Source organism: Cavia porcellus, unplaced genomic scaffold (genome assembly GCF_034190915.1).
Source record: "Cavia porcellus strain 051 isolate PalLab524CR breed Dunkin Hartley unplaced genomic scaffold, mCavPor4.1 scaffold_23, whole genome shotgun sequence".
NCBI lineage: Eukaryota > Metazoa > Chordata > Mammalia > Rodentia > Caviidae > Cavia > Cavia porcellus.
The window spans coordinates 11660539-11686007 of record NW_026947506.1 but is presented as its reverse complement, the minus strand read 5'-3'; the positions used below and the strand labels follow the sequence as shown (position 1 = coordinate 11686007).

General features: G+C 38.0%; 1 protein-coding gene across 2 annotated transcripts; it reads left to right on the top strand.

Moving 5' to 3' along the window:
* Positions 1-7535: 7535 nt before the first annotated feature.
* LOC134472432 (zinc finger protein 431-like) lies at positions 7536-22137 on the top strand. 2 transcript variants are annotated; one of them, XM_063233793.1, is made up of 4 exons: positions 7536-7689; positions 17764-17890; positions 18088-18148; positions 19687-22137. In XM_063233793.1, the coding sequence occupies exons 1-4, from the start codon at positions 7687-7689 to the stop codon at positions 21260-21262; spliced, it is 1767 nt and encodes a 588-aa protein (XP_063089863.1). In that variant the 5' UTR covers positions 7536-7686; the 3' UTR covers positions 21263-22137. The 2 variants fall into 2 exon arrangements, with proteins under 2 accessions (XP_063089863.1, XP_063089864.1); XM_063233794.1 differs by having other exon boundaries at positions 7536-8021.
* Positions 22138-25469: the final 3332 nt, after the last annotated feature.

Sequence of the window (25469 nt, the reverse complement as noted above, 5' to 3'; positions counted from 1 at the left end):
CTACAGGACATTCTAAAGAGAGAGAAAAGCACCAGGATTTCAGGAACAATGGTAGAGAGGCCACAATGAATGGAGTGAAAAGTGAAATGAAGAAGACAAATAGACAACTAATGACAGAAAATGAGAACAACAGAAATGAGACAGAGAAGGTTGGATATAATTTCTAATACAGATGGCTATATACTAAGTGAAGGAAAAAAAGACATAATTACATGCAGAGTCGAGCAAAAAGCAGGGCCCACTAAGATGACCTTCATAGGAACTATAATTAACCTGAAGAAGGGTATTTGGACCAAAATCAAATATGAGAAAATAGAACTCGATGTGATAGGGTATGAGAGAGTAATAGGGGCAACCGGACCAGTATTTATGGATAGGTTGGAAAGACAGACTTTAAAGAAATACAACTAGAGATCAAGTCCAGGAATGAGAAAGTTCAGAAACAGGTATATAGCAGGTTGAACCCCACCATATAAAACCAAAGGTGTTGGGGAGACCCAAAAATACACAGTACACCCTGGTGGAGTGAAAGGGGAAGAACAATCTTTAAAAAGACAGAAGATATTGCTATTAGTGTATCAGGAGTTAAAACCCATATTATTTGCACGACTCTGCTTAGATAGAAGTTATTCCATCCCAGTTTTCATACAAGCACTAGATCTGAGGGCACAGACAGATATCCCAAAAATATCAGGATATAGCACAGTAATCATCTTTAATTTCCTGCTAACTTAAACCAGATCCATCTATAACTTATACTGTTATATCATGAGTGATCTCACTTAAATCTGATTTGTTTGATGGCTACTTGTTATTGATAGATTTTATTCAAAACTGTTAGGTTGATGGTATCATCAGAGAGTATAGACAAGTATACTGAAAATAACAATGATTCACTACAATACCCATTCTGATTTGATTAATACCTGCTTTTGTAGCTCTACACTATCTACAATGTTGTATGCCTATTAATACTGTTATGCACTGATACATTCAATTATATTTTATCTGATGATATAGCCATTTCTATTGATCACAACAAGAGACAACATAGTAACCATGGTAAAACTCCTTATACAGCACTTTTATATGCCTTTTTAGTTTTATGTATCTCTAGGATTATGTTTTTCTCTGTCCTGCTTTGTTCTGTTTCTCCCTCTAATATAGAAAGTATAGAAGTACGGGTTAAGACGCATGCTTCCATAAAACCTATCAACAGTGTACGAGAACTGGTCTTATGACACAAGATAAAATAAACAAATACTTTGAAGGGAAAAAAAGGCACTACAGTACTCAGGGCTGATTCCATAGTGTCATGATGTGAAATTCAGCAATACTATTAATCTTTGATCAGAGTGATTTTAATCTGATTTGGTTTGTTTAAACTCAACATAAATGAAGATATGGATAAATGCATACAAGTTTGAGTGTATAGGATTGATAGCCATATTACTTAGTTTTTATTAGATAGTTGAACAGAACTATTTGTGGTCTCCCTGTTTGAATTCCCATTTATATGTTCCACATTTGTATCTTGAGCAATTATTTGTAAGTGGAGAATATGTAAACACAAACTAGTGATTTATTAATGTTTAATATTTTCTTTGAAAGTATGTACTATTTCTCATGTTTTCTGTTTTGTTTTGTCTTTCTTTAAATAAAAATAAATTTTAAATGATAAATAAATAAACAAACTCATTTGGCATGAGATTGCTAGACTGAGATCTGATTGATAAAAAAGAAAGCAGCTGCCTGGTAACATTTTTAACCAGTTCTTATTCATTGATTAGAGACCTCAATGATCTCCATAGCATTATAGGAGACAGCTCAAATAAATTTATGAAATGTATTCCTAAATGCACATATTGGTCACTATGAAAAGTAGTAATACATATTTTGGTTTGAAGATGCCTGTATAAAGTTTCACATGGTTATAACAGTTGATTGTAATCAACTTTATGATGTATTGCATATATTCATATTTCTAGATGCATAAGACTCCATGATTGTAAAATGGGGATTACTTGTGGTAACAGATTTTTGTGTCATGTTCCCACTTCTGCTCATACCAAAGACTTGTGAGATTCACATTCAGCTAAAGATCAATAAGTTGGTCAACAATACACAAAAAACTTCTTGTGTATTAGATAAGGGTGATTGACTAAACAAATATTTCATGTCAAAACAGGAATTTAGATTATTGCAAGAATCCTATCATTGTCATGATGCAATACTATATATGGTTCTGATTCCTGATATACTATGTAAAATATGCAACTGTTAACACTGTAGGTATTCAAATCCTAAAATGTCCATGGATAGAAGAAATCAGGTTTCATTTAATGTTCTAAGTTGCTTAATATTTAGATAAGATAGTAATGTTAAGCTTACTGCTTCTAATATACTGTATTGTTACAAAAAACTTCTGGATGTTCCACAGCTAATGTTTAGAAGACAAAACTTAGAGAGACAGATGGACTAAACAGATAGCCAATATTTTGTCCCCAGCCCTTCAAGGTTGGTGGAGACCCAGGATATAAAATATGATTGCATCAGCCTAGAATACTCAGTATGTCCCTGGTTGTATCATTAAGAAGATGATGAGACCACAGAGGAAAGTCATCTTCAATGCAAGGTGTGCCTAGGGAGAGTGACCAGGAGAAAAATCTCCCACGTTTTCACATAGAGCAACGTGGTCAAGCAATGGCTGTGACACTTTTGGGTGGGTGATGCTGACAGAAGAGCCATAAGGTGCTATGCATTGTTCTAAGATAACTCCTGAGAAGACCTAAGTGACCTTTATAGTAACTAAAGAACTGATTATAGTCAATGCAGATCTCATGTCAGCTTGGTCTTGAACCTCCTGCAAAAAAGTCTGGCCTCTAGAGATACAGTGCAATATAAAATGTTGGCTGTGGGAGAATGTCAGATCACTAACATGCTCTGACAATTGCTGTCTTTGCTGGTAACTGACTACTGTTATGAACCGATGGACTATGATGAGTTTGAATTGGTGTTCTCCTCAAAGCATCCCCAACTTGAGCTGGTCCCCTATCCTGGGAGCCAACAAAACAAAAAAAGATAGATGTTGGAAAGCATTGAAGCTGAATACATGTGCAGGGCTGTGGTATGGCCTGGGCATGATTGAATTGAGAATGAGGAGACATCTCAAAGCCTAAGAGAGACCAATGCTGAGGCCACCTGGAGACTTCCTAGATAGTTTTCCTTAATTAGCATCATCTGTTGTAATGAGGCTTCCTTGATACTCTCCCAGGAGCCTGCTCAGGTTTCCTCCACTGTCCACTCAATTCTTTGCTTGTTCTGATTAAATACATGCTGCCTATTGATAGTTCGCTGGCGCACTAGCAGTGTTATGAGCTCTGAAGAGGATTTCACTCTTCCTGCTGCCCTCAAGAGAATACCACTTGTTTCATGCTTTTGTTCCTTTGCTGTGCACTTTTTTGGGTCCTCGAGATTTAGGCATAGGCCCAACAGAAAATTAACTTTCAAATAGGATAACTGTAAGATTCCTGAAAAGATTACTGCATTTAAACTTTTCTGCACCTGTAGATGGAATTGTTATGCTATCAACAAAACATATTACTACCTTATCAATATATTGCTACCAGTTCAACATATATTCTCTTGTTAAAATATTGAGGGGTATTGTTTTCTCACATGGCATGATCATGCAACTCTTCACATCATTGTGAGTATTCTGCATAAATTTTTCTAAGTCAGTACTTACAAGTGAAATTGGTAGATGATGAAAGTAGGCATCCATCAATTTGTTCAGTACTATGTAACATGAGTCTATGTGTTTCTAGCACTTCATTTGTTTCAATCATGAATGCATCACCAGATGCCTGTTTTTCCTGCTTGGCAGAGAATGGGTTGTACAGGAAATTAGTGGTTTTCATCTGCGAAGAAATGTTGGAGTCAAACTGAAATACGTACATGCTAAAAAACTGTCAAGGTTTCATAGATTAAAAACTAATTACATAAATAGTTGAATTAGTTGATACATTTGGAAGATTATTTAGGACATACACCTAGCTGAATTATATTAGATATTTATTTCTTTACATTGATACAGGTAGAAAATATCTGACCTACAGAATTTAATAAAAATACATACTTTTATGTCATTGTTTCTATGAGGGAAATATGGTTTTGAATGTTTCCAATACAGAACTATCTTGGAAAATAGAAGTGAAAGGAAAAAGGTAACTTTTTTTATGAGGTGAAGGAGCCAGAGAGGAGTGAGGGAGCCTGAGAGGAAGGATCCAGGGACCAGATTTGGTTCATGGGTTTTAACTCACATGGCTGCAATGCATACATATAGAAGTGATTATACTAATCTCCTACACATCTCAGATGCCAAACAAGTTGTTAACAAATGGATCACATGGCTTTAGGGAACATAGGCCCTCTAGGGATATTAAAATCCTGAAGAGCAGAGTGACAATTTGTGACAAGGGAAAGTCCCTGCTGCACCAAAAGGAAACATTTAATTGGATTAGGAATTTGGTTCAATTTCAGCAATAATTGTGCCCCCCATGCTTGGCAATATGATCACTTTCAGAATTCAGGACTTCTATGAGTCTGAATGAGTAGCAAGCTTGTCCTGGAGAATTGATGTTAGCATTTCTTTCATGTTTACTCTCTTTCAGACTATTACTATCATTTAAATATAATGTCTTCACTTTACACAGTAACTGCTCATTTTGTGTTCACATACTGGGTTTGTAAGTGGAAAATTAATACAGATAATACTGAAAATCTTGAAAATGAACTCTGCTGCATTTCATACAACCTTCCAACTCTCTATTCTGTTGTGTGCCACCCTGGCATGGGCACAGAATGTTTTCTAACATCAGGGGATTTCTTCATCCCTGGAGGGTTGAACCTGAATCCTGAAAACATTTGCAGCCCATTATGGAAAGAGTCCACTAAGTCATGAATGAAAGCAAATGTAGCCATGAAATGGCAAGGATAAACATAACATTTAGAGAAAAACCTAACACCACTACTTCTCAAATTTTTTAATGAAATTGAATTGGAAGTTGTACTCCCAAATTCATTCCTGGAAGCAAGCATTACCTTTAAACCAAAACCAGAGTATAATCCAAATAAGAAAGAGAATTACAGGCCAATCTGCCTAATGCACACTGAAGCAAAAATGATCAATAAGATACTGGCCAATAGACTGCAGAATATCATCAAGAAGATTGTACTCCATCATTAAGTGGAATTCTTCCCTGGGATGCAGGGGTGGTTCAACATACATAAATCCATGCACATAATACACCGTATTCACAAATCCATAGGCAAAAATCATTTGATCATTTCAATAGATGGCAGAAAAAAGATTTTGACAATGTCCAGTACATATTCATAATAAAAACCATACAAAAATTGGGAGAGATGATCTTTATCTCAATCTGACAAAAGCCTTTTATGACAAACCAACAATCAACCTTATACTAAGTGAACAAAAACTGAAAGTTTTCACTCTAAAATCAGGAATAAAACAAGGATGTCCACTGTCTCCACACTTATTTAATATAGTCCTGGAAACAAGCTGGAGCATTTACAGAAGTGAAAGAAATAAAAGAAATAAAGTTATGAAAGGAAAATTTTAAACTATCATTATTTGCAGAAGACACAATACTCTACTTAGAGGACCCTAAAAATTCCAACCAAAGACTGCTAGTTTCATTAGCAAATTCAATAATGTAGCTTTTTAAAAAGTCAACACTCAACAATCAATAGTCTTCTTATACACAAATATCAAACTCCTGGAAAGAGAAATCAAGGAAACTATACCTTTTACAATGACATCCCAAAAAATGAAATATTTAGGAATCAATCTAACAAATGATGTAAACGATCTCTACAATGAAAACTACAGTACTCTCAAAAAGGAGATTGAAGAAGATATTATAAAATGGAGAGATATCTCATACACTTGGGTAGGAAAATTCAATATAGTGAAAATGGCCATACTTCCAAAACTATGGTACAGATTCAGTGCAATCCCAGTCAAAACCCCAATAGCATATCTCACAGAATTACACAAAATAAATCCTAAAATTCATCTGGAACCAGAAGAAACCTAGAATAGCAAAAGTGCTCATGGGCAACAAAGAAAAGACAGGGTTCATCACAATCCCTGCCTTGGAATTATACTATAAAGCTACTGTGATTTTTAAAAGGCTGTGGTACTGACAATAAACAAAACAAAACAAAACCAGACACAAAAACCAAAAAATTGATTAGAAGATCGAGAAACAACCCCAGACACACTAAACCATCTTATCTTTGACAAAGATGCCAAACACATTCACTGGAAGAGAGACAGCCTGTTTAATAAATGGTGCTGGAAAAACTGGCTCTACACATGCTGAACATTAAAACTGGACCCGTATCTTTCAACGTGTATTAAGCTAAGATCAGAATTGATCAAATATCTTATATTACAACAGAAACATTAAGTCTGCTGGAAGATAGAGCAAGTAAAACTCTTGAAGACATTGATGTAAGTAAAGACTGTATTAAGAACACATGGATTAAACAGCAATAATTACCCAGAATCAACTGAGATCTCATCCTATGAAAAGCTTTTTAACAGCAAGAGAAACCACCAGCAGAGTGAAGAGTCAACCCACAGCAGGGGAGAAAATGTTTGTCAGCTGTTCCTCAGACAAAGGATTAACCATTGACATCATAGGCAAACTCAAAAAAGTCAGTCTTCCCAGATTTAAAGACCCAATCCAAAAATGTGCATCTGAGATGAAATACACAGTTCTAAGATGAAGAAATAGTAACAGCAAATAAATATGTGACAAAATGTTCTACTTCACTGGTCATTCAACACATGCAAATTAAAACAACACTGAGATTTCACCTTGCCTCAGAAAAAATGCTTACTGTCAAGGAATCAATCAATAAGGAATGCTAGAGGGGTAGTGGGAGAAAAAGGATCCCTTCTCCATTGTTGGTGGTAATGCAACCACTGTGGAAATCAGTGTGGAGATTCCACACAAACTAGGTCTACAGGTCCCACTCAAATCAGCTGTTCCCCTTCTGGGTATCTGCCCCAAAGATTTAAAAACATCATGCCACAGTGATATATGTGCACCCATGTTTATAGCAGCACGGTTTGCAGTATCCAAATCTTAGATCGAATGCATGACCTCTAGCTTTCCAGTCAGGGGCTTATGCTGCTGAGCTAAAATCCTGGACCACATTTTTTACTTTTTATCTTTGAAATAAAATCCTTTTGGGGGGGAAAAAAACAAGGGCTGAAGTAAAGTCCTTAAGTGCAAATACCCATCGGAGGAGCTGAGGTCAACATTGCAGAAGACAGCCAGATCCAGAAGTCTCCACTATCTTTATTGGGGATCCACAGTTACAGGCTGGGTTTTTTTTTTTTTTTTTTTTTCTAATTATTCTTAGCGGGGAAGGCGGGCAGGAGCGCAAGAGCCAATCAGTGCTGAAGAGGCGGACTGCATGAACTGTCCAATCAGGAGGGCTAAGGTAGGCGGTTTCTTCCGGTGTCATGGCGTCTATTGAGTTTCCGGAGCAAAACCGGGGGAGCTAGATGTTTGCTAAACTGCGTTTCGTGGCTTCAGTTTGCTGTGGACTGCTTAGAAAGAACCTGGGAGACCTTCGAGCTGTGCAATGGTGACGTTATGTAATGGCAGCAGTGAAATGGGGTGGAAGCAGGTTGAGACAGTTAGAAGTGGTGAGATGGACCTGTGCTGTCTAGAGCCTGCTTGCTTGGCTTCAGACCCTGAGGTCCTCTAAGGCTAACAGCGAGTCCTCTGTCCCTTTTACCTCTCGCTGGAGCCAGGACAGTTCTGGATCCCTAGAACGCCGTCGCCACTGTGACACCACCAGGCCACAGTGCCATTTTTCAAATCGCTTGCTGTCCTTGCTCCTCCAACGGTCTGGGCACAGAAATGGGCGTGGGGAGACCCTGACTCTGATGTGGTTTCCAGCTGAGTGCAGCTGTGGTAAGCTAGGCCTCTGCTTTCATTCCTGTCAGCAACAGATCTGGAAGAAAGAAATTTATAAATGTCTGTGATGCAGGACCTCATAGCCAGCCACAAGTGCTCTCCTTAAACTTGTGCTTTTTTGTATTTATACTGATCACCTCAATTTAGAGTATGTTATCGGATTTACATCCTCATGACAGTGGTGGCAAATTCAAACATGTGTAGTGATGCGCCTCAGTGGAGGAAGCTTCTCAAACACATGGTGAACTCCTTTTATCATACAAAACCATGCAAAAGAATTTCTGAACTCAATTATTTAGGAGACACCCCTGCTCATAGACTATGTTTATGAAAACAGCCATAGAGTTTTGAATTCTGACAAAAATGAAACAGATGTGAAAGTGCTACCAAGGGCAGGGTTAAGTGTGCTCGCTCAGGACAAACTCAAGAAAGGCCTGACTGTTACATCCTCATTGAAAAACATCTGAACTTAGGCATTTGCATGGACGTATACAAGTGATATCATTCTAAATTGAAAGGAATGTGGGTGTCATCTCTGAATAGACAGATGATTTAATAGCTTATTTGATCATAGACGTTTAAATATGGAAATTCTCTGCAATGAACTTTATAAAATGATGTAAATGAGAAGACCTAATTAGAATTTGTGCAGGGATATCAATACTTAGGCATGAAGGGTTTTCTGCTTAGGGTTGATCAGAGGAGCATCGAAAGGATGTGGAAGTGATTGGTGTGATGCAGGGTCCCAGTAGTGGGATGTACAATAGAGAGGGTCTTCACTGAAAGTTGGGCAGTTCTTAGAGTAGGTATGAAGATAAAGTGTTGTGATTAGTTCCATGCGATGAATAACACTACCTCTTACAACAATCTGTATTCCTCATCCCTGTCCAACCATGAATTCTGTGTTCTATACTAGTTGTGATTATCTCTAATTATGTCCCAGTGTCATTAAGGTGAAATTGGAATTTTATTTGTACCAGGGATCAAACTCATGACCTCATGATTGCCAGGCAGGCATTCATGCCGCTGAGCTAAATACCCAGCACTGAAAGTGTTTTCTGTATAGTATGCAAGACAGTAACATTGTTCCTTAGAAAGTGTTGAATATTTTTGGAATTTTTCTATATTGTATGCTTATAATTTTTTAAAACAAACCAAAGGTGTCTTATGCAGTCACTTTTCAAGTTTCACTTTGTCTGAGGCGTGTCTCAGTCACGGTTTCAGTATTTCAGACAGCTCTGTAAGTTAAGATAGCCCCAAACTCAAGGCAGTTCTCCTGCATCAGCCTCCCGAGATATATTTTTTATATCTGAATGGAAAGTGATCAGTTCGTGACCCTGAGCTATAATTTGCAGCTTGGGCCTGGTTTCATTGTTTATATATTTTTACATAAAACTGTTTTTCATTAATATTTGAGTCATTATTTATGTACCATATTTGATGTTATTTATGTTTTGTTCCATGAGACCAAATTCAAATATCAAAATGCTGCTTAAGTATATTAGGAACAAAGAACTCAGTGGCCTAAATGAGATTTGAAGAGATACCATCTATAGTCTATCAGAGTGATTGATGAGATATTTGTCTGCCTCTGTGCTGTGTGGATGCTGGTCCTGCAGGCTCCCACTGTGAGTGCTGCTTTAGAGACAGTGCACATGGACTCTTGCAGTGACTCAGTACAAGAATCAGTGCTCCTGTTTGTCTGTTACATTAGCAGTGAGTTGCAATATAGCATCAAAATTGCTGTCTCCAAAAATGTGTATATACACAAAATTAATGAGCAAGACATGGATTTAAAATTTGAAGAATTCAGTCTCCATTCATTTGTTTTGAATTAATTTAGTTTAGTTTTATTGAGACAGCCTTTTTTTATGTATATCAGCTGGTTTTGAACCCCTTATGGAGCCTACACATGCCCTGACTTCACAGCATCCCTCCTGTCTCAGCCTCTTGAGTGCTGGGATTATACATATGTGTTTTTTAACCCTACAAAATATTGAGGCTTGGCACTGTAACTTAGCTGTACTGTATCTTGGCATAATAGATGCCATCTTGAGCATTGCATTTAACAAGTGCCCTGTATTTCACCCAGAAAAATGGAAAATCACTCTGGGTTGAAGTCCCAGGAGAAAAGCAAAATGAGATATACCCAAAGAAAAAAATTAACCTGCTCAATAAAAAGAGCAGAATACAGCTGTCATCCAAAAATTATTATAAGAGTCTAGCTAAATGATTTCCAGAAGGATTTTTTGTGATTGTATCTCATAAAACATCTGTAACTTTCCAGTTCAGAGCCTCTCATTTAGATCCTGAAATGGGGGTCTGTTGGGAGCCGCGTCTGTGATAGCTCGCCATGCACGGCGGACGTGCGGCCTGTGGTAAAGAGCAAAGCCTGAGGTAGATTACCCCTCCCATCGAATATGTTAGTTTCCTGCTTACCGCGTAAACAACCCGCTCAACAATATAGTCTGCCTGGCAACTGATGATGTTAGCCAATCAGCTTGCCTTGCTTACTTTAACATGATTGGACACTGTACCCATATATATACCGGTGCCACCCCTGGGCGGAAGTAGAAGCCAGGTAGAAGCCCGGAAGTAGAAGCCCAAAAGGAGCCGCGGAGAGCGGACCGGTAGAGGCTTTGGGGCAGACTGAAGCACAAAAGGAGCCGCGGGGAGCGGACCAGAGGAGGCTTCAGCTGGGAGAACCCAGGGCAGGCTGTACGGAGAAGGAAAATAAAAAGAAAAGGTTGTCCACTACCAGACTTTGTCGTGTGTCCTTCCTGCCGGCCGGGAGCGGACATCGACAGGGGTCAGGGTTCTGTATACAAGTGGTCCTGAGACCAGCTAATGAAATTCCACATTTCTCAATTGGGTTGCTTGGATTCCTATATTGTTCACAAACTCAACTCAAGCTGCAGAAACCTTTACTGACACAAGCAAACAGCAAGATAAAATGCCAGTGCCACTGAAATGAAAGAATAATAGTGAAAAGGAGAGGAGAAAAAAGACAAAACACCATGGGTTATAATGCCCACCTCTTTTCCCCAGCAATGAAGAGGCTGAAACAGGAGAATGGCCATATACTCAAGGACAGCCTAACCTACACAGTGTATGCAAGGCCAGCCAGAAATCCAAAACGAGACTGTCTTTAAATCAAAAAACTAAAATGAAAAAAATAAACAACCAATTAGAGAGAAACACTATTTAAAAAAAAATGATAGAGCTGAGTGAAAGTTTTGACTTATCTAAAATGGAAATTATTGAATGATGCTGCAGAGAAAGAAGGCCATGTAGTGGCATCCAGGAGGCAGTGACAAACACAGACTTAGGAATGGCACCATTTGTGCTAAAGCACAACAGTGACCTCCTTCCTCCAAGACATCTACAATTCACTAGACTGAGGACTTCTAAAAGCTCATGGAAATGTTAATCTCATGGCAAACAAGCAGCTTGAAATCCAGGCTTTGAAACTTGGCCTTTAGCAGACATTTCATATTCAATTTGAAGTAGGAGAAATATAATCCTGCCCTGTTTGATGTTGTTTGTTGCCTCACAACATTGAGGAATGAAGTCACAAACCAAAAGAAGTTCAAAAATTCTCTTAGAAAAAAGAGAGAAGAATAGCCCTGAATTTTCAGGAGTGGTTTTCAGTGTTTTGGCCACAGACCTGTTGTTAGGGGTCATTTATACAGCAAAGTCACAAGGTGGGTACAGAGTGGGCCTCAAACTGCAGTCAATCTATAAGCTCATAGCTGCTTAACTAATATTATTCAGCAGGGGAACAAGTCAGCCAGAAAAGGTATGTGGAAAAAGCCAAGCCATTTTGTGGGAACAATAGTCCAGTTGTTCTGGTCATTGAGTATGGTAATTGATGCCTATCTGGACTTCCTGGAGGAGGTGGTGGTAAATGTAGTACATTTCAAGCTATCATTTTTCTCTTCGGAGGCATGTAGACATGGTCACTTCATCTTCTCCTTCAGATCTGGCTTTCTTCAGCTGTGCCTCTAGTGGTGATTGTTGTATTTAATTTTTACATTTAAAAATATTTTTTAATAGAGGACAGGGATGTAGCTCAGCAGGCAGAATCACCTGCCTGGCAAGTGCTAGGTTGTAACTTTGATCCCCAGTACATAAAAATAAAAGTAATTTCAACTGCAAGGAAAAAAAGTAGTTTCATTTGTGAAAATGTAGGTTGACAAGATTTATAACTAAATATGTAAATGGCAAATTAAACATTTGTAATAGTCATATTTATCATCTAAAGTTAGTGGGGCTGGGCATTGAGCTCAGTGGTACATGGAGCTGCCTGTCAAGCACCAGGTCATGAGTTCAATCGCTCATAGAAAAGAAATCAACAGGTGTCAACGATGCAATGCTATGGGCACAATTATTGAAACTGATACTTGTTAATTAAAAGGCTCAATGTTTCTTTGGTGGTCTATGAAATACCTACAGATAACATGGCAATTACAGTGAATGATATACTCTCCCCTATATGGTTGCTGTTTTCTGAGTTTTTTTATTTTTTCTTTTCCCACATACTTGAAAGGTGAAAATGTTTGCTGATGCTTGGTAGAAAACTGTGATAATCATTTTTTCAATTTAATGATACATTTCCCTATATCCATTAAGAACATATTATTGGCTACAATTATGCCAAGGAGAAATGATAAACAATTCTTCATGTTACAGGCAGCTGAGTTTAGTTAGAAATATAGGCAACCATACAGTGATATAGTGGAATGAAACTCCTGACCTTCGGTGTCTGGTATGAGTTTGTGTTTTCTAAAATGAAGGAATGAATTTTAGGAACAACAGAGGTGAAGAACAGAATATATATATTCAGAGAAAGAAAATGAAACTATTTTACCCTAAATAGGATACTTTTGCAGTGGGAAGTAGAACCAGGGAACTTTTACCTGGAGGTCAGTTTCCCCTCCCCTATGCAACTTACCTGTGTCCAGAAAAGAGTCTCAACCAGCTACTGGCATATCATCACTGCCACATTTAAGCACCACTCAAGTCAAAATCTATCTGTATGCCCCCACACATTTCCACCAGAAACAGTCAGACTCCCAGTGGTCGTGGGCTTCTCTCCATGGTCTTACAATAAAGGCTATTTTGACTTTATATTCTCTTGTTTACTACACCAAAAATCCTATCAAAAAGCTTCTGTCTGAGAGAAACCGGAGGGGTTCTGAGCCTGTTGCAAAGGACTCTGTCTTTTCTAGGGACTTTATAGAATAAAATCATAGTGTGAGATGGGTTTAAGGTGGGTTAGCTTACTGAGGTTACTGAGGAGGTAAATCAGCTTCATAAGTACACAAGAATTAGTTCTATTAGCATTTTCTGGCATAATAGAGAAGCAAAATATAAGAAATATAAAGGTGACTTTTTATTTAAAGAATATGGAGAGGAGCCCAGAGCCACCAAGGGTTTGGCTTTTTTCTTTTCTGACTGACTATGGGATTATGGGGTATTTGTGACTTTTGACTGGATGTGGTGCTTGGAGCGGACAATGATGTCATGCAAGGAGCAGATGGGGATTTTCTTTAGGCCCCGCGGTAAGAAAGACAAAGGTATTATCAAGGAAAAAATAGGAAGTGGCCATATCGATAAGCATCACTGATTTGGCCTTCCGCCACCTTGAACTACCACCATGAGTTTCTGTAATTGTTTCTAGGGCAAAATTCTTTCAAATGCATCCTTCAGTTTCAATGAAGAAATGAAAGTAAAGAATTTCTGCTATCTGTCTTTCTCCATGGCTAGTGGTAAACCATTCACTAGAAATATTTTTCATCAATTCATTAATGCATTGTACATACCACAACCAAAATTACAGATCAGTTCACTTTCACAAAACAGAAGCAGCATTTAAAGGCAGGAATAAAGCCCTTCAATGCAAGTGTCCCTTAAGAGGTGAGATCAACATTGTTGAATACAACCTACTACCAATTTCTCTGACTTCAAAAAAGAGAAAAATTTATACTGATATTGCTAGAGGGGAATGAAACTCCCAGTATACTATGTCTGCTATGAGTTTGTGTTCTCTAAAGTCAAAGAATGAATTTTAAGAACAACAGAGATTAACAGAAGAATATACTTATTGGGAGAAAGAAAGCTGCCTGAGAGAGACTGGGTCCTGAACGGATTGCCAAACACTGTCCTTTCTAGGGAACGTTAGTGTAAAATCATGTGGTGAGATGAGTTTAAGGTGGGGAAAACCAGGAACTCACAATGCAAATGGGCCTAAGATGGAACAAAGCTATGGTAGCCAATAAGATTAAAAGTTCAGGTATAGTGGATTAAATTGGGAACAAATGGGAAAGGGAGTCTCATAGAAAGTAGGCATCCTTAGGCAGCTGTAACTCTTCCCTTGGGGGGTCAGGTGGGTGCCTGTTGAGTTCTTCAGGATGATAGGAACTATTTAAAATGTCCCTGTTTACAATAAGGATACATTTGTTTGAATGGTGACTCCTTACTTCTTCAGAGTGCTGGGGAACTATTTAGAATATGAATCCTTAAGGTGTGGATAAATTTGAACATCATTTGTCTTGAGCCTTGGCCCATAGCATGAGGTGTCTGTCTTCCCCATAGTTACAAGGTATCTGGGCTTCTGCATGGGCTGCTTGGAGGAGCTAGCCTTGTCTCACTCCAATGGTATTTAAATAAGGCAGCTGTCAGTAGCAGTAGTGTTTGGAAAATTGATTACAGATGTCTTGTGCTCTGGGTGAATGATCTCGAATAACAGTGTGCAATGTATATACCATTGTTGAATCATGATTTATATGTTTTGAAATTTAATTTTAGTTGATTTGTTATTTTTTCTTTGAAATAAAATGGATTTGGAAATAACAAGCCTGAGGTAAAGCTCTTCAGTACAAACACTCCTCTGTCGAACTGAGTTCACCACTGTAGAGCAATGGCAGCTCCAAAAGTCTCCGCACTGCAGTCTATCATGTGGGATCCTCATGCAGGGAGGGGTTCCTTTGCTTCTTTATTATTGACTCAGGAGGAGGGCAGTAGAGCAGGAGTCAATCAGTGAGGTAGAGGCGGGCTATATGAACTGTCTGATCAGGCAGGACATTGCTGCCGGTGACTTCTGTCTCTTCCAGTGTTTCAGCATGATTTACCCGTTCTGAGTACAATACTGGTAGCAAAACGCTTCCTGGATCTCATTTAGTACTTTCGATGTCCGGTGGTCTGATTAGCAAAGAACCTGAGAGACACTGGAGCCATGAAATGGTGGTGTTGTGCATGGCAGCCCAGAAATAGGGTGGATTGGGTGAAACCAGTTACAGGTGTTTAGGAGGAGTTCCAGTGTCTGGAGCTTCAGGAATTTAGTTAGCTTCATCTCCTGACATTCTCCAACATTGTTCCTGGGTCATTTACTGTCCCTTTTGCCTCTTTCTGTTGCAAGGGTGGTTTTGGGTCCCTGGGAACCCTGGCTTCACTATGACAGTAGCAGACTTGAGTATCGTCTTTGAAATTCACTGCTGCCCTGGCAACTCCACCATCTTAGACATAGAAGGAGATTGGGTAGACACTTACTCTGATGCTTTTTGTAGCTGGTAGAGCAGTAATGAGCTAGGTCTCTGCTCTCATTCCTCAGAGTGGCAGATCGGGTATGTCTAAGTTTATGAATGTCTGTAATGCAGGGCCTCATAGCCGCAACAGCTCTCTTTAAAGTTGGGCTTTTTTGTATTTATAGTGATTGCCTAAATTTGTAGTATGTGCTCATATTTCCATCCTCATGACAGGTGTTGGCAAAGGTCCTGAGAATTCAGAGATGTGCAGTGATGTGCCTCAGGGGAGAAAGGCTTCCCAAACACCTGGGGAACTCCTGTGTATTATACAGAACAATGCAAAATAATTGCTGAACATACTTAATTATTTAGGTGGCACCCCTGCTCACAGACTATGTTTGTGAGAACATCCATAGAGTTTTGAATCCTGAGAAAAATGAAGCAAATATGAAAGTGTTAGCAAGAACAGGGTAAAAATTTGCTAAGGACAAATTCCTGTAAGACTGCCTGTTAAATCCTCATTGGAAAATGCCTAAGTTTAGGCCTTTGCATGGAAATATACATGTGATATGCTTCGGAATGGAAAGGAATAGAGGTGTCTTCTCAGAATTAAGAGCTAATTTAATAGCTTGGTTTATCATAGACAGTTTAAATAAGGAAATGTTCTACAATGGACTTTACTAAGTGCTGTAAAGGAAAAGACTGAAATAGAAACTGTGCGGGGATATCAATAGGTAGGCATGAAGGGTTTTGTGCTTAGGGTGGATCAGAGGAGTGTGGAAAGGATGTGGAAGTGATTGGCAGGATGCAGGGTGCCAATAGCAGCACTTATAAGTCAGACGTTCTTCACTGAAATTCAGGTTGTTCTTACAGTAGGTATGAAGTTAAAATTGGGTTGTTATTTCTTCCTTGAGGTGAATAACACCAGCTTTGGCAACAGTTAGTATTCCACATCCTGTGCAACCCCCAAATTTTATGTTCCATACTTGAGATCTAATTTTGATTACCTCTAATTATGCCCCAGTGTCATGAAGGTAAAATTTGAAAATTTTTTTGTACTAGAGATCGAACTCATGACCTATGCTTGCCACGCAGGCATTCATGCCGCTGAGCTTAATGCCCAAATGTGAAAATGTTTTGTGTATAGTATGGAAGATATCAACATCGTTCCTCAGAAAGTGTTGAATATTGTTGGAATTTTTCTATATTGTATGAATACAATTTTTTAAAACAAACTCACTAGAGAAAATGTACAGTAAAAAAAATAAATAAAAGAAACAAAAGATGTCTTTTGCAGTCCTTTTCAAGTTTCACTTTCTCTGGGGGTGTCTCTGTCAGGGTTTCACTATTTTAAACAGCTCTGTAACTTAGGATGGCCCCAAATGGAAGGAATTACTCCTGCACCAGCCTCCTAAGATATATTTCTTATATCTGAATGGAAAGTGATCACTTGGTGACACTGAACTATAATTTGCAGCTTGGGCCTGGTTTCATTTTATATACAGTTTTTTAAAAATACATCTGTTTTCCACTAACATTAGAGTTATTATTTATGTACCATATTTGATGTTATTTATGTTTTGTTCTATGAAACCAAATTCATATTTCAAAATGCTGCTTCAGTATATTGAGAACAAACAACTCAGTGGCCTAAATGAGATCTGAAGAGACATCATCTGTAGTCTGTAAAAGGGATTAGTGAGATATTTATCTGCCTCTGTGCTTTGTGGATGCTGGTCCTGCAGGCTTCTCACTGTGAGCTCTGCTTTAGAGACAGTGCACAGGGACTCTTGCCATGATTCAGCACAAAAATCAGTGCACCTATTTGGCTGTTACATTAGCAGTGAGTTGCAATATAGCATCAAATTTGCTGTCTCCAGAAATGTGTATATACACAAAATTAATGACCAAGACTTGGATTTAAGATTTGAAGAAATCAGTCTCCATTGAGCTGTTTTGTTTGTTTTATTTGTTTAGTTTTGTTTTATTGAGAAAAGTTTTCTGTCTGTATATCAGCAGGATGTGAATGCCCTATGGAGGCTAGACTTGCCCTGACCTCACAGAAACCCTCCTGTTTCAGCCTTTTGAGTGCTGGGATTATAGCTATGCACCACCACACTTTGCTTTTCATTCAGATTTGTGTGAGAGATTTCATGATATCCCAAACCTGGGGTGTCAACCTTCTTTTGAGAAATATATATATTATCCTTTAGGAGGCGGTGACCTTTGAGGATGTGGTTGTGAACTTCAGCAATGAGGAGTGGACTTTGCTGAGTCCATCCCAAAAGAACCTCTACAGAGATGTGATGGGGGAAACCTTTAGGAACATGGCTGCAATAGGTAAGGATGGCTTCTTATTGTCACTCATGCTATCAAAATATTGTTTGTTTCTCATCAGTGCAGTTCATTAAAAGGAATGTGAAAATATTTTGAAAAATAGCTCAGACCTGGTCACATTATATTATAAATATAATCAAGATCTATTAATTTGTATGTATTACTCTAATGAGCCTGGTATTTCTATTTCTATAATTCAGGAGGACTTGGGGATAACCAGGAAGCTGAAAAAGAATGCAAAATTTACTGGAGATACTTAAGGTAATTCACACTCACAAGGAGAAGGATTCTTCTGAGTAATTAGTGAGTCAGCAAAAAAATTACTGCCAAAGAAATGAGGCACCATTCAATTTAATGTCAGTAATATTCTCAAAAGACGTATAAGCTGGGCATGTATAATGAGGGAATTAAATCATGAAAATAGATGACATTGCATATAGATGTGTATGAAAGGCATGAACTTTGAGTTGTGATGACATCCTGCCTTCAGTTTACATACCTATAAATACATGTGAATATAACACATTCATTATCTAAAAATTCCTAAGATTGCAGGAGATTATGCAATAAAACTGAGTGCTCATGTTTCCAAGCCATGCTCTAGAGAATCAGCCATTCTGATTATAATTCTTAGTAGGCTGCTGGAATCTTAAGTGCACTCATTCTGAATAGTAGTATGCAGTTGTCTCTAGAAGGTGATCCCTTCATACTTCTCTTTGATATGTTTATAAAAACTCAAAATCCACATTAAATACAGATAGATGCTTTCTCATACACAAAGCAGATCATGTTACAATAGATCAGGGCTTGAATCAGCTTAGCTATCTATCACTGGATTTGTGAAGTAAAATTTTAATAGACTCTGTGTGATTGTGCATTGTTATAAACCCAGGACCCTAGGAATCAGAGTTTGCAGAATGCCAAGTTCAAGTTCAAACTTCAAAGCTTAATGATTAGTGAAAATTTCTTAAAATAAAAAAGCTAAAGATTTTGTGCTAATACCTGTTGTTCATTTTCAGCATGGAAAAGAAAAAAAAATGTGTTATATAATGTCAAAAAATAAATAATATACTGTCATTTGCCATAAGAAATAGGTGGGTCTTTCTCCCATCAATTCAGTGAAATAGCTCAGGTATAAAACCTAAAAGATCACAGGGTTTATTTTAGATGAGAAACCAAAATATAAATTGTGGAATGAAATGAAAGAGAGTTGATAGAGAAAGGTAAGTCTGACAATTAGGAGAAGGGAATGGCAGGTTAGGGACAGAAGGGAGAATGTGATCGGGAAACATATCAGAATGATCTGCATGTCATACACATATGTACCCATGCCCAAAGCGAAGCTAAATATTCTGCATTTCAAAAGGTACCAACTTTTAAGATTCCCAAATGTGTACCAGTCTTTTTGGAGTGGTTGTTTTCAACATATCTTACAAGGCATTCTGTTGCTTCATTGCCAGAATTTCCTAGCAGGCATTAAAAACAGAACTTGACATTAATGCAGTCATTAACACAGAGACCCATTCCAATGTGATTTTTTTCTTTTTCTAAATTTTATTTAAAGAAAGATGAAACAAAACAATATAAGTAGAAATAATACTACTTTCAAAGTGAAAATAAACAGTAAGAAATCACAAGTCAATGATTACATATGGTGCTCATAGAAATAATCCAGATACAAAGGTGAAACATATGAAGTGGGGATTCAAACAGCAAGATTGCAAACAGTTTTGTTTAACTCTCCAACAAAAAGTTAGTAATAGGGTTATCAATCCTAAATGTGATTTTTTTCTTTACAGAAATGACAAGCTAGGAAATTTCTATGGATATACATCTTGGAATCCGTGTAAAGAAGTATTGCTTTTTACTGCAGAAGGTAATGCGTGTGAGAAAGAAACAGAAACACAACACGATGTTCAGATCCATGAAAAATATTGCAATGGAGGGACACATGATTCATTTAACCAATGTGGGAAAGGTTTTATCACACATGGAATTTGTAAGAAACATGAAAGAATTCACAGAAAAGAGAGACCCTATGTATGTAAGCAATGTGGGAAAGCTTTTACAACACGTACATATTGTCCAGTAAATGAAAGTCTTCACTCTGGAGAAAAACATTATATATGTAAGCACTATGAGAAAGCATTCAGTACAGGTACTTATTGTGTAATCCATGAAAAAGTTTACACTGGGCAGAAATCGTATACATGTAAGAAATGTGGAAAAGCTTTTAGCAGTAACATTCATTGTCAAATACATGAAAATTTTCACACTGGAGAGAAGCCCTATGTATGTAAGGCCTGTGGGAAATCTTTTGCCACACGTGGAGAGTGTAAAAAACATGTAAGAATTCACACTGGAGAGAAACCCTATGTATGTAAGCACTGTGGAAAAGGTTTCACCCAACGTGTAAATTGTAAGAATCATGAAAGAATTCACACTGGAGAGAAGCCCTATGTATGTAAGCAATGTGGGAAAGCTTTTACCACACGTGGAGGTTGTAGGGAACATGAAAGAATTCACACTGGAGAGAAACCCTATGTATGTAAGGACTGTGGGAAATCTTTTACCACACGTGCAGAGTGTAAAAAACATGAAAGAATTCACACTGGAGAGAAACCCTATGTATGTAAGCACTGTGGAAAAGGTTTCACCAAACCTGGAAATTGTAAAAACAATGAAAGAATTCACAATAGAGAAAAACCTTATGTATGTAAGCAATGTGGAAAAGGTTTCACCCAACCTGGACATTGTAAGCGACATGAAAGAATTCACACTGGAGAGAAACCCTATATATGTAAGGACTGTGGGAAATCTTTTACCACACATGGAGGTTGTAAGCGACATGAAAGAATTCACACTGGATTGAAACCCTATGTATGTAAGCACTGTGGAAAAGGTTTCACCCAACCTGTAAATTGTAAGAATCATGAAAGAATTCACAATGGAGAAAAACCATATGTATGTAAGGAATGTGGGAAAGCTTTTAGCCAACATGCTCATTGCAAGCAACATGAAAGAATTCACACTGGAGAGAAACGCTATGTATGTAAGCAATGTGGGAAAGCTTTTACCAGACATGGACGTTGTAAGGAACATGAAAGAATTCACACTGGAGAGAAACCCTATATATGTAAGCAATGTGGGAAAGCTTTTAGCCAATATGCTCATTGCAAGCAACATGAAAGAATTCACACTGGAGAGAAACCCTATGTATGCAAGCAATGTGGGAAAGCTTTTACCACACATGGAGCTTGTAAGCGACATGAAAGAATTCACACTGGAGAGAAACCCTATGTATGTATGCAATGTGGGAAAGTTTTTACCCAACATGGACATTGTAAGAAACATGAAAGTTCACACTCAAGATAAAACCAGTGTATGTAAGCATCATGAAAATGGTTTGAGCATACGTACATATTGCATAATGCATAAAAAACTTTACACTGATCAGAAAACTTATATATGTAAGGAACGTGGGAAAGGTTTCAGCAGAAATGCTCATTATCCAATACATGAAATAATTCACACTGTTAAGAAACCCTAATGTATGTGAAGAATGTGGGAAAGCTTTCACCACACATGGATATTGTAAAATACATCAATGACTTCACACTGGTGAGAAACCCTATGTATATAACAATGTGGCAAACCTTTTACTGCATACAGTCATTGCAAAACACATGAAAGAACTCACACTGGGAAGAACCACTGGCTATGTAAGCAAGTGTAGAAACTTTCAGCAGCCAGACTGAAAGTGAAGTACATGAAGAAACTCACACTTGCGATAAATCCTATGTGTTATGGGAATACTCTCAGCACACATGATGATTGTTACATATCTGAAAGAGCTCACTGGGCTTACTGTGGTTTTGCAATGTGAGAAATATGGCAGTTCATATTTGTTGTTAAAAACACAGAAAAAGCCTCACTGGTCAGACTGTTTAGCCCTAAGTCTACTTTAAAATTCCAAGGAGACCTGAAGAAATAATCAGTACAGAAATTTGATGTCAATATTTCTTCACAGATTTTCCAGAAACGACAAATCTGAGGTGGAACTCTCCTCAAGTGCACATGTTATATGGTTTTCAGTTAATCACTTGTACCTCTAGATTGTTTTAAATTGTCTTTGTGCTTCAACATGGCATCTTGTAATTAAACATGGTAAATTGAAATGTGCTTCTCACTTTCAAGTATGGATAGCATCTATGTACTGAATGTTTTGTCATTAAAACTTTATTTTTATATTTGGTGAATTGTAATGTTTATTTAAAGAGAAAAAAACTAAAATGGGTAGAAATAATGCACAATTTCTGAAAAATGAACAAGAAATCACTCGTTCATAAGTTACATATTGTCATTGTAGAAGTAGTTGTTCAAGTTACAAAATTAAAGCATACAAAATGACATTCAAATAATGACACTGTGAACAGTTCACCTCAATGATCCAACAAAAAGTTAGTAATATGCTTATCTGTCCTACACACTGGTTTTTTTTATCTTAAAGAGGGTAAGATTAAACATGACAAAACAGAACAGAACAGTTCATGAGAAAACAAGAAACACATTTCAAAGCAAGTCCACTGGAGATGTTCACTGTCTATCCTTTCAAATAGTTGTTCCCATCTTCACATGCATTGAATATATACTGAACATTATAGGACTAATCAAATAATTATAGGATGATGAAGGCTTTTTAGGTCTTCAAGACCTTATTTTGGGGAAGTCGATAATGACTACCATAATGTCTCTCATTCTCTTCATAGTAGCTGTCTTTATCTTTACATATGCTGAAATTGAACATAAGAGATTAGACTAATATCACTCTGAACAGTGAATAATAGTATCCTGAGGAGGAAAAGGGTGAGGAATTGCCTAAAAAAGAAGGCAGAGTACATTGTTAAAAGTGTATCAGGATTTAAAAGCTACAGTTGCCTTATGGCTCTGTTTAGTTTTAATATTTTGTTCCAGTCTGTCTACTCAGATTTGAGAGCACAGACAGATAACCGAAAAATAGCAGGTTATACCATGGTAACTATCGTTAATTTACTATTAACGATATCTTATCTTACTTACATTTTCTTACTATGACTGATCTTATTTGAAGCTGGTTTGTTTGAATGCTATTTGGCCTTGACTGATTTTATTCACATTCACATGCTTGCTGGTATCAAGTCTAAGATTAGAGGCAACAACTCTGAAGATGACAAGATGTAAAAGATATCCATTGGAGGGCTGGGGGTTTAGCTCGGTGGCTTAAGCACCTGCCTGGCAAGTGTGAGGTCGTGAGTTTGATCCCCAGTATCAAAAAAATAAATAAATAAAAGATATCCTTTCCAGGTTTGATTATTAACTGCTTTCACATCCTATAATGTTTCAAGTTTGTGTTTTTATAAAAATAGCTATGTAATATTATGCTTAACTATCTAATGCCTGATGATGCAGATAATTCTGTTGAAAAAAATAAGAGAAGGCATGGTAAGTACTGTACATCACCTAATATTGTGGTCTTATATGTCTTTTTCATATCATAATTTTCTAGGAATTTGTTTTGTTGTCTTGTTTTGATCTCTTTCTCCCCATGATACATAAAGGATAGATGTACACATAGAGATTGACACAGGGGAAGAATTTCTAACGTATTTATAGGAACAAATTATATAATACATGAGATAATGAACTGATACTCTGAAGAAGAAGAGCCACTAAGAAACCCAATGCTGCCTTCCGGGACAACATAGTGGACACGTAGCAGCAGTTACGGAGGTTCTCTGAAACACCCAGCTTAGAATTCAGGAATGGTGTTGAGTAAGGAAAGTAAGAGGAGATATGCCCTGGTGACCCAAGAACAAACTGGGCTGAGAGAAACCAACTGGGAATGCAATCCTGGTGCTATAACAGGAACAGATAAAGCCTCAGCATGGAAGCTGGAGCCCGTGCCATTGGAAGCCATGGTTTGGGTTTCCCGCTGCCGCTGTTGCATCTCCATCCACTCAGCAGGGAGAAAGATGCACAGAAGCTCTGAGAATGGGAATCAGTGAACAGAGTTGAGAGCAGGACGGGCGGGGAGCCGTGTATCCACCTTCAGTGAGTGAGGGAAAACTGGGAATCTTCCACGATCTAGGAGACTCCAACAGAGGACATTCTGGGACCTGGCAGACTTGCAGGAACAGGGCACTGCAGTGACTTCAGTCACGTATCCCCTCTCAAGTGGGATTGGTGAGTAGTGCCTAGCGCACGTGATGCTGCTGGCTGAGACCCAGTAGGCTAACACAGCCCAGGTCCCAGCTCCTGAAGGTTGACCTGAAGGGGTGGACCCTGCATAGGCTGCCTGGTCTGCAACTTCCTGGTGCGCTGTGGTGGGTGGGAACACCTAGCCGGTGTAATGCAATCAGACTGTGGCTGACAGGGAAGGAAGCTGGGCCTCCTATATACACTTGCATATATAAGGAACAAAGAATATGGGAAGAGGCAGCAACATGAAAGGTCCTTCAGCCCCCAATCCTGAGAAAGAGACAACAGCAGACACAGCACCAATAGATATAAAGCGCTATCTCGAGAGCCTCATAGACAAGTTCAGGAATGAAGTTATTAATGACCTGAAGCTAGACATAAGCAGAATAGTTAGAGAAATGCTAAGCACCACCCAAGATGGTGGAATGGAAGAACAGAAAAAGAGGGGAGAATTGTTTGATGGAGAAAATAGAGAAAGCATAGAATACGTGAAGCAGGTTCTAAGAGACTACCAGGAAACTAAAAAGTCTATCAAAAACTGGCATAACAGCTTGAAAGAAACTAAGGACAGATTATCTGAACTGGAGGGCAGATTTGTAATATGGGAGCATGAAATGAAAAACTTCTTAAAAATAACAAGAAAACAAACAGCAATAATATAAAGACTAGAAGATGATAAGAGGGTCTATAACTTAAGAATTAAGAACATAAGAGAAAAGGTAGGGACACAAACAAATGAACTACAAAAGCTACTCACAGAAATAATCCAGGAGAATTTTCCTAATTTAGCAAAAGGTAAAGATACTCAGTTGCATGAAGCATACAGGACCCCAGCCACCTACAACCCAAACAGAGCAACACCCAGGCATATAATTAAAATTCCAGAAATCCAATACAAGAACAGAATACTAAAAGCCATCAGAGACAAGAAACAGATCACTTACAAGGGAACACCTATCAGAATTAGAGCAGACTTCTCAGCACAAACCATCAAATCACGAAGAATGTGGGGGGAAATAATTCAAGCTTTGAAAGATAATAATCTCCAGCCAAGATTGATATATCCTGCCCAACTATCCCTGGAAATTGATGGAAAAACAAGGTGCTTCCAGGATAAAGAGGAACTAGGGGAATATGCAACCACCAATTCAACTCTACAGAGAATACTGCAAGATATTCTAAAAAAGAAAAATATGAAAAATCCAGAAGTAGCGGCAGAGAGGCCACAATGAATGGAGCAGAAAACAAAATGAAGAAGACAAACTGACCACTAATGACAGAAAAAGAGCTCAACAAAAATGAGGCAGAGAAGATTGGATGATAGGAACAGCTATTTTGGAGAAAA

What these genes read in the sequence shown, in the direction of transcription:
- LOC134472432 (XM_063233793.1), top strand. An exon ending in TAGGAACATGGCTGCAATAG is followed by an intron (nt 17,891 to 18,087) that starts GTAAGGATGGCT and finishes TCTATAATTCAG; the next exon opens with GAGGACTTGGGGATAACCAG. An exon ending in ATTTACTGGAGATACTTAAG is followed by an intron (nt 18,149 to 19,686) that starts GTAATTCACACT and finishes TTTTCTTTACAG; the next exon opens with AAATGACAAGCTAGGAAATT.